The following is a 15694-nucleotide window of genomic DNA, read 5'->3' on the forward strand; positions in this document are numbered from 1 at the left end:
TACCATGTAGAATGACTAATAAAAAATAACTAAAACTATGTGTATTTAAAACTTAAATTAATAAAAGGAATACAAAGATATACAATTTATCAAAGTGGTACCTGACAATATTGATACTCATTTGGCAAAATTGTACAAGAAACCGAACAAAGTTCATAATTTTCACAACTTGTGAGGATTTCATGTTCATGAAAAGAATAATCTTAAGAAATGCAAATTGCATGTCCAAACAAAATTCAACTTTATAACAATGCGATCATATCACAGGTCCAAATGGGCCCCTACGTGTGAAAGACAAACTATGGACCCCAAGATAGTATTATAATGGCAGGATAATTAAGAGATTAACAGAATGACCAGATTTCATGCTTTTGGACACTTGTGTGCATCCATGTTGTGGTTCATTTCTTTTCGACGAACAGAACTGGGGCATATCTCTAAGCATGGCTCTTTAAGAGCGTCATCAACTTCTAGCTGAGGAGGAAGAATCCCAAATTTGAACTGCCAATTAGATTGGACGGCGTTATGTATGTTTCCATGGTGTTTCTTGTAGACATAAGATTAAATCAGAAGAATCACATGCGTGTGTTGCAAAAACGTCAACTTTTATGATTATGTCAACAAGAAGTGTATTATATCAGCATGTCTTATTTTAGCCTCAATCTTGAGTTCCATTAAACCTCCAAATGGTGTGGGTGTGCTACCAATTATATGTTTAAGATGCATGAAGAAATATACTTTTGCAACAGCACCATCACCTGGCCAATGAAAACAGTTACCTGACAGCTATAGTCCGTGAAGTTTGGCTCCATCAGCAATGGAACTCCCATGTGATCCTTGAAGAAAGTCTAAAAGAGAGGCAGAAATGTGATGGCCAGCTCACATAAGAAGCTTAGATAGGGCAAACCTTTTAACATAGTTATACATTTTTAGTAGTCATTAGTTAAGTTCAAGAAGCTAATAACTCTGATAAAAACATCCTAGTTCACACAATTAAGATAATCTGCCTCTAAATTTTATAGAACTCGAACCCTTCGGGGTGGCCCAGTGGTTTGGACTTGTGATTTCCATGTTGGAGGTCACAAGTTCGAAACCCCTTGCCAGTAAAAGTAAGGGGTTTGCCTTCTGGGTCGAGCTCGTCGCATAGGGCTTGCCTAGTGTGGGTTACCTCTCCTATGTGGTTTGCGAGCTATTGCATAGGAGCGGGGGTTTTACCCTGTGCGCACCCAAAGGGTAGCAGCTGCGGGTTTCCCTTGTCATCAATTTTTTTTTTATAGAACTCGAGTTAAGATTTGAGTGCTCTCTAAAAATCCCCCAAGTTAACCTATACACACACGTACTATTGACATCTTTTGAAAAAGAATGTATGAGGAAAACACCATTATAATAAATAGCATGAAATCTCATTCCGATAACTTTGAACTGAAGTAATGGATGTAAATTTGACAACTCATGGAAGCTACTGTATAACTCAATCAGCAGCTCCATTACACTAATACATACTCCCTCTGTTTCAACTTGTTCGCCCGGTTTTGACTTGGCACGGAATTTAAGTAAAGAATACTTTGGAATTTTGTGGTCTTAAATTAAAAATAGATAGAATGTACCAAAACGCCCTTTAATTTTATGGTCTTAAACAAGCTATGTAGAAAATTGAAATTAAAGTGTTGCCAAAAAATTAAAGGAAAGAGTTGTTCTTTGTGAAACGTACTAAAAAGGGAAGTAAGACAAACAAATTGAACCAGAGGAAGTAAAAAGGAGCATTTGAGGTGAAAGATTTCAGCCCATCAGCTTATTAGAAAGTGTTCACAAAATTATTGCTAAGCTGCTGGCAGAAAGGCTCAAGCTGGTAAAATTGATAAGTTAGTTTTAGAGTGTTGGATGATTTTATAAAGGGTAGGCAGATATAGATGCAACTATGGTGGTTAATAGAAGTTTTGAACACGCGATGACGTTGACGAAAAGATAAGCCATATGACATGCTCCGTATAATGCAGACAGATAAAAGGAAAACAGAAAATAAGGGGAAACATGAATGAAACAAATACAGTCTACAAGATATAGATTTTTCCCAAGATATGGTTTTTTTATAAACAATTTGCCCACGATATTAAAGCAGCAATCAAAATACTTCACCAGATAAAGAATGACAAAAGTTCAGCACTGCAAATGCATCAGAAAGACCCATTAGGAACTATAATTCTCAATCTAGAAAACTGACCTGTGTAGGGAGTTTACATGTATTAATACATACACCCACACATTTGCTCTCTTCCAAATACTTACATTTCTCCACAAAAACCTATTGAAATAATTTATTCCAGAAATCAAAATAAGAGTGAACACATTTTAACTAGTGGCAGTCCAACTTGTATAAGTGTAACATGAAGGAATCTCCGATGAAATACAGAGAGTAAGCTAAGGGGATAGAAATACTAACCCCACTCATCAATGAGGAACCATTTGGAAGATCTACGGAATTAACAGCACATGGACCCATAAGCCATTGGCAAGATAATGCAGTCACCCTTGCTTTCAGAAGTATAACAATCAAATGTTCAGATGAGAAGTAGCTATTTAAGGGGAAGAAAACAGAAGAATATCACTCACCGACCATCAAGGCTGCAAATTTACCACTATGTATAGGTGCAACAAGCATCCGGTAGAGCTCCAACAACAAAGGAGGAAATAATGATTTCAATATACGAACCTGTCTGTCACATTATCAAAAATATCCCCACGGCAGTAGAGATATTAAAAGCTACTAGCTCAATTAGTCACATTTGGCAACGAATGAAAGCGAAGAAGAAAAGTAAGTTGTTACCGCGGCGTCTCTAGTTTTGGAATTGTCTTGACCAACCGTCAGACGATGCGCCACTTCAATTAGACCCTGGTACCCTGGCTTTTCGGAGTCCCATCCTGTCTCCTATAAAAGGCACCCTATTTGAGGTAAGGAAACGAAGTGGAGTTATGCTGGAGGGTGAAAGGGGTTTACCTGGACCATTTTGTTCCGGAATAAACTAAGGAACAGATTATCAAACACCTTGGGCTTTCTTGCTTCAATCTGGGGGAATGAGCAGAAATAACTTGTAAGAAGAAATCAAATAGTAGGACAGAAAAGGGGGGAAGAGCGTTTCACACAGGTTCTGATGTACTGTTTGAGAAACACGAAACCCGAATAGCGGTTTTTCCATGGTAAACTTTGGGCCAAGCGAAGAGGGGCGAGGGCAGAGGAACCATAGCCATCACCGGACTTCCAATTCTATCTTCCTTTCTTTCGCGGTTGTAAAATATACGCCCAATCATTATTATTTAAAATTCGTTGTGATATTTTCAATTTTTAAAATATAATACTAATATTTATTTTTTTCTATTAATAATATCAACAATCTAACATTAACATTAGAAATCAAAGGGAATTTATGAATAAAAAGATCAGTAATAATAAAATATGATTGATTTTTGGACAATTAAACCAAAAATTTAAATTTAAACCATAGGGATATTTGCTACATTTTAAGTAGTACTTATTTAGTAAGATTTTTTTTGATAATGTAAATTTAAAAACATGCATAATTAATACAGGTATAAATTATAAAAAAATATATATTATTTTATTTAAGATAGAAGATGGAATAATTAAACATAAATAAGTAATACATAAATAATTAAATTTTCATAATTAATATTTATTTAAAATTACATAGTTAGCATATCAAGGTTTTTTAATTTTTCTTTTCATATTTTACCCTCAACATTAATTACTTATTTTAAATCATTTTTCAAAATGTATTATTATAAGTCAATTAATATAAATATCATAGTAAAATAGTCATATTAATTAGAATTTAAAAGGCATATAAAATTTAAAATTAACAAATGAAAGAAATTGGAATGTAAATGGACAAGTGGCCCCAACGTTTTTTACTATGTAAATATTTATAAGCAATACAATTGCAAATGGAGTCTTTTAATAAATAATTACTAATTTTAGCGATATTTTTTATTTATTACCATTTATAGCAATACAATGTTAAATCTGCAATATGTATTAAAAGTGAATTAAGTATGCAATATATATGTATTATAACTGTTTTTAAAAAATATATTATGCTTGTTTGGTAAGAAGTTGACACATTATATTATAAGGGGTCGTTTGGTAGAGTGCATAAGAACAATGCAAAATAGGGTGTATTAGTAATGTTTGCATTAGTTATGTCTGCATTATTTCTTATACACTATTTGGTTTGATGTATTAAAAATAACAAATCTTGCATAATTTCTATTAAAAAAATGTCTGTTTACAAAAATACCCTTCACACTTTATTTCTTTGTACACTTCCTTTGCAACAAGGTTTTTTGCTAAAACATCAAAAAAAAAATCTTTGCTAAAACATTATTTACTCCTATTCTTCTTCTTTTTTTTCAAATATAAAATTAAATAGTTGTTACAATATTGAAATAAGATTTTTTTAAAAAAAAAAGAGGAATCCCAAACTAAAGTTTACCAGCAACATACTTTGAAGCAATACTTTTTTTTTTGGAAGAACGAACACATTTTATTCTCAAAACTTATAGAACCCAGTTACATCAAATCAAAAGCATGGAAATGAAACAAGCTAGTCCATTCTATACAATTCCATCAACTATTCCTACACTTTTCTATTTATATAATTGCTCTATCCAGTATCTATCTTTACACCTATGCTTCCTTTTTAGTATTTCAAAGATTCTCACTTTACTTTTCATTTGTATTTCTCTGATAGGGGCTTGCTTCTTTAAGCTCCGCCCAACTTATACAAGGTGCTGCTCGCTTTCTCTCAGCCACTAGTGGCTTATGTAGTGGTCGGCATTCCTACGTGCTCCTCCTTGCCCACCTAGCTCCGCATCTGGTGCATCTAACATGTTGGCTAGCATAACAAAACAAAAGTTGGCCTTCCCAGTGGACGGAATATTATAAGACTTGGTGTCTCGAGAAAACCTTAAAGCTTAATTACGTCCTACTTGGGCAATGGACATTAATAATAATGCAACAACTCTTAAATGACAATGAAAAGAAAGAAAAGCTCCTTATTTCCAAATTCCAATCGAAGTTAAGTTCTTCATTGCATTGTTTTCCATCATCGATCCACACCCATTAATTCTTGCAGAAAGCCTCTTCTTAGCTTGTCATCATAACTCATTAAATCAGGAAACAAGTGTAGAAATTATATATTTCTTGTATATATTGACACAAATTATTCCAGGCAATCATTTTCCTATCATCTCGTTGATTTCCACTTTTTGATTATTGTTTATATTATAGCATAGGTAGTATATAATATAGCACTATATATAGTTTGATGAGTTGAGACAGGTAAAGAAGATTCCAATCATGCATGCATGCAGCATTAATAAATTAAAAAAAAGAAAGTATATATTAATGAATGATCAATATAATGTTCCCGGTCGTCTATATATATATGTGTGTGTGTGTGTGGAATATTTAACAATAAGCATGTACTATTTGAAATTATCTTCCTCCAAGGCCAAGGTAAAAAGGTGCACCAGTGTGCCTTAACCAAAGATATCCATTAATCCAGCGGTCGACTGTGTATTGAACAGCTTCAACTGGGTTAATAAGACGGAAGTTCTTGAAGCTCTTGTTCCTGTTATTGATGTTTGCACCCGGTCCGCGGTTGGCAAACTCGTAGTAATTACATGTCCGCTCGAATGATTGTCCTTGCCATATCATCCAACCTTCTGGGCGGATGAAATCACCCAATTCGCTCTCCATGAATACAGTCGTTGCGTAAGGCTTCCAGGGACGGCCCAAGTATGTTGCCAGCTTGAACCTATCTGCAAACAATTCCCTTTCTGGAACGATTCTGCAGTTCTGGAACACCAAACCACCTGGTTTGTTCGCTATTTCTTTGCCATCAGCGGTGATCGTGTTGAACTGGCTGTCCAAAGGTCTCCTCGCTATGATCAAACTATTTTGGATTACTGCTGACCCCCTTCCAAAGATGAAATCTATCGTACCAGATATGACACAATTGCGATAAAATTGGCGATGGTTTTGATAGTACAAGGTATCTTGATAACCTTCAATGCTGCAGTCAAAAACAGCAGCCATATCACCGTTAATTCGAAGAGCCACAGCTTGGTGACCTTGTGGACCAGCAGTGTTGCGGAAGGTAATTCCCCTAGCAACGAATCCATTGCCAAGAACAGCTGCATTCATTCATGCATGCCATTTAATTAATTAATTAATTAATTATTATATACATAAATAAATAATCATCATCGATCAGTAATAGTATATAAATAAATATACTTACCAAAAGTAGCAGTGTCTTGGGTGGGTATTTTCATGATACCAAAGTTTCTATGTCCAGTAATAATGGTTTTCCCTGCTCCATCGCCATAGATGAAGACGTTTGGTTGCTTCTTAGAGATGATGACATGCTCGTCATAGATTCCAGCTTTGACATAGACTATGTATTTGCCTCTATGGTTTTTAGGATAGGCAGCGAGGGCAGCAGCGACGGTGTTGTACTGACCACTGCCATCCTTGGCGACCACTGCATGAGGAGCTGCCCTATGTCGTCCTCCTGCTAAAAGCTTACGGTCGGCAACAGGGAACCAGGTAGGGTAACCAAGGAGGCGACGATGACTAGATGTTGATGTAGTTATGGTGCTTGAGATGTTGAAGGCTTGGAGGACGGTTGAAATCTTTGCTACAATGTTGATTGCATTGTGTGTGAGTTGGGTTGCATTCCGCATGCCATTTTCTAAGGCTTCTTTGTAATCAGGCTTATCGATTATACCATCGAGACACATGTTTTGATAGGAGTAGACCGCACCGAGCCAGTTCAATAGTTCGCTTACACGATCCCCAAGGGAATGCAATGCGGTATCCCCAACCATAGAGTAGGAGTCGTGGAGTTCCTCCGCCGCATATTGCAACAGCTCTTTGCAATCCTCTACTGCCATGTGATTGTACGGATCCGTTTTATTATCGATAGGACTACCCTTTTCCACCACCGCTAAAGATTTCTTTATTTCATCCCCTGTCACTTGCAACGAAGCTAACAGGTAGTCTTTCATCGTAGCACTATCGTTCTTAGACACTGCATCAAGGCTCTTAAAACAAGCTATTTCGAATTCCGCAGGCTTACAGAACTCCACAATCGATGCCTTCATTTGGACTTTCGGATTTTGTCCTGACCCTTTGTGCACCACGATCGCCACTCCCAATACAACACCCACCACAAGAAACAACGATACCAAAGAAACCACTATTTTCCCCACCATCTTAAATATCGAATTAATTAATTCTTATATTCCACCGGGACAAAATGCATGCATGTATTAATTAATAAAGAAAAATAAAAAACAACTAATGGCGCCCGCGGTTAGAGGTTATTCCTCTAATAGGTTACGCTAGCTAGTCGTTTCTACAAACTGAACATGCATATATAATTAAGAAGAAGATGATGGATGAATTAACCATCAAGTTATGAGCAGCTTTATATAGAAGAGAGAGAATATGATTGTACCGACGATTGTGCTCCATTCACTTCGTGGCCATCCATCCATTGTATTGAATAATGGTGAACCACTAATTAGGAACCGCCGAATTAGTGGATTTCATTTTTTTTTTAAAATAGAGCATCAATAAATTTATAGAGTAGTAATTTAGTTCGTGATACACAACTTTTTATATGTAGTTGAATACTCCTATCTATGTTTTGGTTATAACTATTTTCTGCATTTTTGGTTAAATTTCACTGAGAAATACTTATTTAATAAAATTCATTTGCACTTCGTTCTTCTCGCAAGAAAATTGCAGTCTGTGTTTCAATTTTGTAATTAATTTTTATAGCTTATTTTGATAAATTCGTGCTAAGCTTAAAAATGCAACCGTCTTAACCAAAAAAGAGTAGTATCAATGAAAAATAAAAGGGATACAAATCACCAGTACACATTGAGAATATGCTTGCTCAGCTAATAGTTGTCATATTTTTCTTTCAGATTTTTGACAAGTTCACTTTATGTTCTAGGGTATTTTATTTCGGACCAAAATATATCCAACTTTTTAAACTATCAAAACAGATATTTGTCTGTCACCACTGCCGAATTGGTCGAGGAGATAGTATTTGACGCAGCTTAACGACTTAGTTTCATTAGTTAACGTGAGTGAAGGGTAAAAAACTGCTTTCAAATCAAGACTTGGTTGAGCTCGCCACACTTCCAGATCAAGATTATGCTTGGAAAAACTTAAAAGAGAATGATGCCACATTTATTTATATATATATATATTTGCAGCAGGGCAGTGACTTCCCGATTCCAACACAACCCTGTTTTTCAGCTATCAAAATTGCATATTTTCTCAGTGTCACCAACCAACAGAAAGGAAGTAAATGAAACAAAAGAACAAAGGAGAACGAATAAAGCAAATACTTATGACATCATCTATCCCATTCAGTATCCCACAACTGTTTGGATTCAAATAGTATGTCAATGTTATAGCACACAAACACAATCCCTTAAGTGCAAGGACACCTGGAACTATTTCCATCAGGCATGCATTTATCAGTCTGTTATATCCCTCATACCAAATCAGTGATCAATGACAAATGAATCCATTACTCAACTGAGCATGCTGCATACAAATTTTCCATCGGGCACCACTAGCTTCTCCCCTTTAATGACTGTATCTAGTGGTAGTGGGCTGAAACTCCGAGATGGGCCATAAAAATGAGGAAAGACATTTGTGTCACCGACAGCTTCATAAGCCAACCCATTCCCAAGCTGCAAAAAAAAAAAAACCCATCATAACAGGGGAACTTCTCTCATCTGTTGATCAAACATATCATATTTCGATTAGAAAAGCCAAATAAATCTTGATTGTATTATCAAATATGATGATCAACATGCCCAAGAGGAAAGAAATACTGGTTCTTATAAATGGTGAAGTCAAGAAGGCATTGCGACTAGCCTTTTTAGCATCGATTTGCAGCAAGTACAAATCATCCTTAACGTTCAAGAAGAAGTTCAGCAAAGTTGGTTGAACCTGCAAGTTCCAAATTTTCAAGTCAGAGTGATGACAAACGAACTCAACTAAATGCAATCCAAATAACTGTTCTCTAAAATATGCTAAGTTGCAACTAAAATATTCAATTAGATCATTTTTTCCACAATACGTTAAGCATATCTAAAAACAATTGACCTATTGATTTCTATTGATTTCTTACATGATTTAATGATCTCTAACTAATTCTGGAAGTACTTCATTTAAACATGTATGAATCCCTAAAGATAGCCCTCTTTTCTTCTTTTTCCCGTCAGGAATTTTGGGTGATTGTTGAGACCACAAATGCTAAATCATGAAAGTATTCCCTACTTCTTTGACTTGCATGTCATAATAATTTTACATACTTTTCAAGAGAAAAACACTTGCAATTTTATTAATTAGGAGTTCAAAACATAAAGTGCGTTATAACAGGTGCTTCCCAAAGTAAAGGAAATAGATAAATGGGCAACTGAGGCAGTAAGAACTTGAAAACTATATATCAAGTGCGAGGTATAGTCTCATGGAGGTGATTTATCAATCAACAAACAAGTAGCTTGAGACTAATTTAAAGTTCTTTTGCATTCACTTGGTTAAAACTAGACACTAATTCATGATTAAACATGAAAAATAGGGGAATCCAACACAATTTTCCTTGATAAGTTACTCCTCAAGTGTTGGTCGGTGTAAATTTTTCTATAACTTTTGTCAATTGGATAATGACTTGCTTAAAAGTGTGTCATATTCCATCGTGATAAATGGGAAGCCTACTTCTCCCTTCCTTGCCAAGGGGATCCTTTATCTCCATTGTTCTGTCTTAGTCATGGAGTCTCTAAGCAAATCCTTAAAGGAATTGAAATTGCAGCCAGACTTCAATTATCAACCAAGATGTGATAAATTGAACATCATATAACTGGGTTTGCTGATGACCTCTTATTATTTTGTAGGGGTGATGTGGTATCACTGCAGCTATTGTTTGACAAGTTTCAGAACTTTTCTATATCATCTGAATTAAATGCCAATCTTGATAAAAGCTAAGTGCTCTTTGGGAGTGTATGAAACAATAGTGCTACACCACTACATGCTTTTTCATGCAAGAAGAAGTTCAGAAAACAATAGAGAAGGATAAAGAAATCTAAAGAAAAGGAGAAACAGTAATATGAGGATGAAAACCTCAAGACCAAGAAATTACTCCAGTAAGTAGAAAAATGGAACTATATTGAACTTTCTCTGATGCCTTTCTCAACCCTTGAGCAAGTTAGCTAACATGCGCCTTCCATGGAAAAGAGAGCTCGAATTCCATATCAAAAGGCTCTAACCGCTAATGAGGATGCATACAAGGGAAATACAAGAGGACAGAAGGGTAAACAATCTTCAAAGGTAGCACTGGTAGAGACATTTTATTTTTGATAAAAAGCACTAGTAAAGAGCACTGGTAGAGACATTGAAAAAGGGATCTGATCCCAACCCCTCATATATCCAAAAAACAGTAACCCCTAGATCTACTGGGGAGAAACAACTGGAGCAGATATGCTGCCACTTTTAATGACTATAGTATCCAATAAAATAGTAACACCCACTCCTATTGCAGTGAAAAACAGCCAGTTGCAGGCATATTGACACAGTGGAAGGAAGTTTTACTAGCTTCTGCTTGCAGTGATAAAAACACCTCTGGAAGTAGTAGGTAAAGGACACGGGCAGATGAAGTTGAACAAGAGATGCACACACAAGAGAAGAAGAACTCGATTTAGGATAATTTGGACATCAATTAGGTATCGAGTGCTGGGTTTAAGCTTGAGTACGTTCCCCCCAACCCTGCATGGTGAGTCTTCTATCATTGAAATTACACTAGAGGAGATCGAATATGAAATTATTTATTGGAAATCAACTGTAGTTTGTTATGTATTGGGGGCTCATCCTCCATTTGAGGTATTGAAGGGTTTTATACAAAGATTATGGGCAAAGCATGGATTATATGAAGTTATTCAGGGAGGGATTTACCACTGTGACAATAGCCTTTCATTGTCAAGGCATGGAATCCTAACAAGGAGTTCACTGAGGAGATCAACACTGTCCCTATTTGGATTAAATTCCAGGTCTAAACTTCAAATATTGGAGTTCTAAGGGGTTGAGTAGGATAGGCAGCCTTGTTGGAAAGCCTTTAATTATTGATAAAAATAGAAACAGTAAAATTCGTCTAAACTTTGCCAGACTACTTGTGGAAGTAGGCATGGATTCTCAACTTCTTGGCACCTATGTTTCTCAGACTCTTCAAAAATGCCATCGGGTGCGAGTCGGATGCTCAAAAAGTAGTGCATTTTTTGATGATCCAACACAGGTGCGGCAACATTTTTGCAGATTCTGAGCAACATAGACTGACACTTTTTATTTAGGAATGAGAAAGGTGACTTGACTGAGCAGAAGGTAACTAATGTTTGGAGACCAACTCTTCATAAATTTTGTCAAAAATATGGCCATACAGAAGATGTTTGTTGAAAGAAGAAGGCACCAAAAGCTGCACCACAGGTTGAACAGACTGTTAAGGGTCAGCAAACTCCTTCCAATGAGAAGACTGAAGCAGACAGGGCACATGAGAATGTAATGTCTAACCCTTAATTTGAAAAAACCAATGTTCATGTCGCATCACCACAACAGATAGTACAAGCACCAATTGCTGAACCACAAAGGTTAGAACCACAAGTTACTGAGTAACAAGCACATACTGCTAAGCTCAAGCAACTACTCAGAGTCGACTGACTAGGACAATATGGGTTACTCCGTCAAAGACTCAAAGACAAGGAAAACTCGGGCTCAAACACAGCACCAAGTGGAAAGAAGGAATGTATATCGGATATTAAACAGTCCTTTAGCTACTATAACTGCACCAGAAAACCCAATTAAAGAGGGAGGCCAGTCTTCCCTATATTTGGTTATGGTTGAAATCTTATGTTGGAATGCTAGGGGACTTAATGCCCCTAATAAGCAAAAAAAGGTTAAACTCCTTTGCAATGATGTGAATGTTAGTTTGATAGGGTAACTTGAAACTAAGATCAAGAGTGATAAGGAGGAGCAGATAACTAGTTGTTCCAGTTTAGAATCCCACGACAATGGGAGAATTTTGGTGATTTTCAGACCTGATTACTACTCAATGACACCCCTTAATATTACTGCACAAGTTATTACCTGTGAAGTTTGCCACATTCCCTTACAAGTGACCTGTGTGATGTTGTTTGTATATGCCTTCAATACAAGAGAGGAAAGAAGGTGACTATGGGACAGCTTGATGGAATATCATAGTAGGAAGTAGGAACTTTATGCCTTGGCCTGTTATTGGAGACTTCAACTAAGTACTGAGCAGTGCAGATAGAACAAGTGGGAACCCTGTTACTTGGTCAGAAGTAGTGGAATTCCAAGACTCTGTTGGTAGTTGTGGTTTATACGAATTGATGCACCAAGGGAAGAAATATACATGGAAAGACAGACATGGTAATCTAAGAATCTATCTAAAAATAAACTGGCTTTTCATTAACAAATGACTGGACAAATTCCCTACTTGCAAGGTTGAATACCTCCCAGAAGGAATAAGTGATAACTGCCCAGTTATAGTGTGTTATGAGGAGGAGAGACCAAGGACCAAAGACCAAAGACCAAGAAACCCTTCCAGTTTTGTAATTGATGGTCCAAACATCCTTTATTCCTAGGGAAAGTGAACACTAGATAGGACATTCCAATTACAGGTTATATAATGTTTTGGGCAGTTAGAAGATTGGAGCTAGAAATCACTAATTGAATACTCAATTCTTTAGAAATATTGTTGATGAAGTAGATGATGATAGAGAAGCTTTATTCCAAGCCAAATAAGAAACGACAGACTGATCCTCAAAACTTGGAGTTCCAAACATGTGAAAAGGACTAGTACCAGAAGTTCAAAACTTCAGTCTATATGGCTGAAATGTATCTACAACCGAGAAGTAAAGCATAATGGATCCAATTAAGGATGACTACACCAAGTATATTTATTCTGTCATCAAACAGAAAAAACTGCACCAAGCCAATACACAGCTGAAGGATTAAACGGGGGTGCGGCAATCTGATCCTAATGAAATTGCCAAAATATTTGTGAAACCAATACTTTCAAATAATGCTACACAAATGTAGTATCTAGAATACCTCTTACATATTCACCATGTCGAGAATATGTTAATATAGATCATACAAGATATTCAACGATATGTCCATCATGCTAACATATGATGATATATGGACACACAGAACTCCACCTGATTGCAGTTGGTATTGGAGAAAGTTAAATGCCTTAAAAGAGGTATATAAACGTGGCACTCCAATCGTAGGTATCACCTAACTTCTGGTAGACAGTATTCCATCACAAACGGTTAAAATATGGACAGCAGAGAAGATGGAGGACAACAGACTTGATGTAGAGTGCCACTGCACAGCCAAAGCATAAGTTCATTTTGTGGCTGGTTATCCAAAGAAGATTTAGGACAAAGGAAAGGTGTTTACACTTTAATATCCCAGTCAATGACACTGCTTGCTGTCTCTGTGATAGAGGCAGTGGAGACCACAGCTCATTTGTTTGGGAAGTGTAACTGGTTCAAACATGTGTTCTGAACTGATGGTGTGGGTATGAGTCAGATCGGATGAAGTTAAAGTGGTACTGGAGAGGATCAAACAGAAGAACCGAAAACAATTCAAGAAAGAAATTGTTGCAGCTATATGGGGGACTTCCATATACCACACATGGAGGGTCAGGAACTGGGTGTTGTTTAGAAGAGTCCATGTACACACTGATATAGTCATAGCTCAAAATGGAAATTGTAGAAAGACTTGATCTTATTAGACTGCACAGGAAAGCTCATAGATGCAATAGTTTCATACAATCACTCATTTGTGCTTAGATTTTGGTTGGAGGCTTGTTATCCTCAAGCACCCTTCCTAGAAGGTGGATAGGAGATTTGAGTGTTGTGCAGGTGCATGGTTTTCTTGTTGGTTAGATTTTTACAGTTTACCAACAAAAGCATACATAAGTATTTACCATCCTTAGCATTTCCCAAACTAATTGTAGCAATAATTTAAGTCGTTTAATCGGAGTAATCGTGTAAGACATATAGCCTGATCAAGTTTTGGGACATTCCCCTATGTTCATCTTCAGAACATGTGTATTCTTAACTGGCAAGCAAAAAGACTATTCAAGCAAATGAAAATAAATTACCTCTAGAGTATTTTATTGTACTATATTAGCTACTATCCTGCCTTATTTCTTGTCAAGCTAATTCATCCCAACCCATCGATTGTTAATCAATTTTGTAGCCTTCTAATTCTACTGACAGACGATTCTCTATATGGTTTACTAAAATATCAGCTAAATGGCATATCAGCTAATGGTATACAGTTTTGCACAACCACTTGTTGAAGCTGATATTGTTAGACGGTTCACTGTCTCTATCGGCGGTTTTGTCTCCTCTGTGCGCACTATGTTCTGTGGAATAGGAAAATAGACGAAATAGTGAAAGATAGACAAGCTGCAAGGTAACCTGGTCGAGCTTACTGAGATGTATAAAGCCAGTGGTTCGGTCAAGGTCCCGCCACAAGTGCTGCCTGTTTTCTGCATCAATTCCCACTCCTCCATCGTACTGATGCGGTAGACCATTTATTGATAAAATTACGTTATTACGTGTAAGTTTCAGTCAATATCTATTTATTTTTAAAATTACGTTATTACCCCTTCCGTTTAATTTCATTTCTCCAATATTTTAAAAATATATTTAAATATTTTATTTATTACTTTTATTATATAATATGTCTTCTTCTTTTATTTATTACTTTTATTAAATCAAAAAAAGATAATTATTTTTTCATTTTATACTCAACATTAATTGAGCTGAGAAAGAAAGGCATAAAGCGCATTCAACGAATGCGATTTATGTGTAAGTTTCAATCTCTTCCCATTTATTATTGGAATTACGTTATTACCCCTTCCGTTAAGAAAGGCATAAAACGTATTCAACGAATATGATTTATGTCTAAGTTTCAATCTCTTCCCATTTATTGTTGAAATTACGTTATTACCTCTTTCGTTTAATCTTATTTGTCCAATATTTTTAAAATATATTTACTTCTTTTATTTATTAGTTTTATCATAAAGTAAGTTAATTATTTTTTTATTTTATACTCAACATTAATTAAGCTGAGAAAGAAATTCATAAACGCATTCAACGAATGCGATTTATGTGTAAGTTTCAGTCTCTTCCCATTTATTGAGGAAATTACGTTATTACCCCTTCCGTTTAATTTTATTTGTCCAATATTTTTAAAATATATTTACTTCTTTTATTTATCACTTTTATTATATCGAAAAAAGATAATTTTAGTTTCATTTTATACTCTACATTAATTGAGTTGAGAAAGAAAGGCATAAATGCATTCAACGAATGCGATTTATGTGTAAGTTTCAATCTCTTCCCATTTATTGTTGGAATTACATTATGACCTCTTCCGTTAAGAAAGGCATAAAAAAATTCAACGAATGCTATTTATGTGTTCAACGAATGCGATTTATGTGTAAGTTTCAATCTCTTCCCATTTATTGTTGGAATTACATTATGACCTCTTCCGTTA

At 35.8% G+C, this 15694-nt stretch overlaps 3 protein-coding genes across 6 annotated transcripts; all 3 read right to left on the reverse strand.

The window, feature by feature from the left end:
* Positions 1-130: 130 nt before the first annotated feature.
* LOC125807934 (beta-carotene isomerase D27, chloroplastic) lies at positions 131-3306 on the reverse strand. Of its 4 annotated transcripts, none has more exons than XM_049487686.1 (8): positions 3142-3306; positions 2996-3064; positions 2825-2926; positions 2611-2710; positions 2441-2532; positions 2222-2302; positions 780-848; positions 131-501 (listed from the first exon to the last, which is right to left on the reverse strand). In XM_049487686.1, exons 1-8 carry the CDS (start codon positions 3304-3306, stop codon positions 364-366), a joined length of 816 nt encoding a protein of 271 aa, XP_049343643.1. In that variant the 3' UTR covers positions 131-363. The 4 variants fall into 4 exon arrangements, with proteins under 4 accessions (XP_049343643.1, XP_049343644.1, XP_049343647.1 ...); XM_049487687.1 differs by having other exon boundaries at positions 2635-2710; positions 3142-3273; XM_049487690.1 differs by lacking the exon at positions 780-848 and having other exon boundaries at positions 2635-2710; positions 3142-3273.
* Positions 3307-5508: 2202 nt separating this feature from the next.
* Positions 5509-7428, reverse strand: LOC125807793 (pectinesterase 4-like). Its single transcript, XM_049487529.1, has 2 exons — positions 6321-7428; positions 5509-6213 (listed from the first exon to the last, which is right to left on the reverse strand). The coding sequence occupies exons 1-2, from the start codon at positions 7294-7296 to the stop codon at positions 5513-5515; spliced, it is 1677 nt and encodes a 558-aa protein (XP_049343486.1). The 5' UTR covers positions 7297-7428; the 3' UTR covers positions 5509-5512.
* A 1007-nt stretch (positions 7429-8435) lies between these two features.
* LOC125807547 (uncharacterized) lies at positions 8436-14725 on the reverse strand. Its single transcript, XM_049487276.1, has 3 exons — positions 14625-14725; positions 8984-9058; positions 8436-8796 (listed from the first exon to the last, which is right to left on the reverse strand). Exons 1-3 carry the CDS (start codon positions 14703-14705, stop codon positions 8635-8637), a joined length of 318 nt encoding a protein of 105 aa, XP_049343233.1. The 5' UTR covers positions 14706-14725; the 3' UTR covers positions 8436-8634.
* Positions 14726-15694: the final 969 nt, after the last annotated feature.

Source organism: Solanum verrucosum, unplaced genomic scaffold (assembly GCF_900185275.1).
Source record: "Solanum verrucosum unplaced genomic scaffold, falcon-dt-bn FXZP01000183.1, whole genome shotgun sequence".
In the NCBI taxonomy this organism is placed as follows: domain Eukaryota; kingdom Viridiplantae; phylum Streptophyta; class Magnoliopsida; order Solanales; family Solanaceae; genus Solanum; species Solanum verrucosum.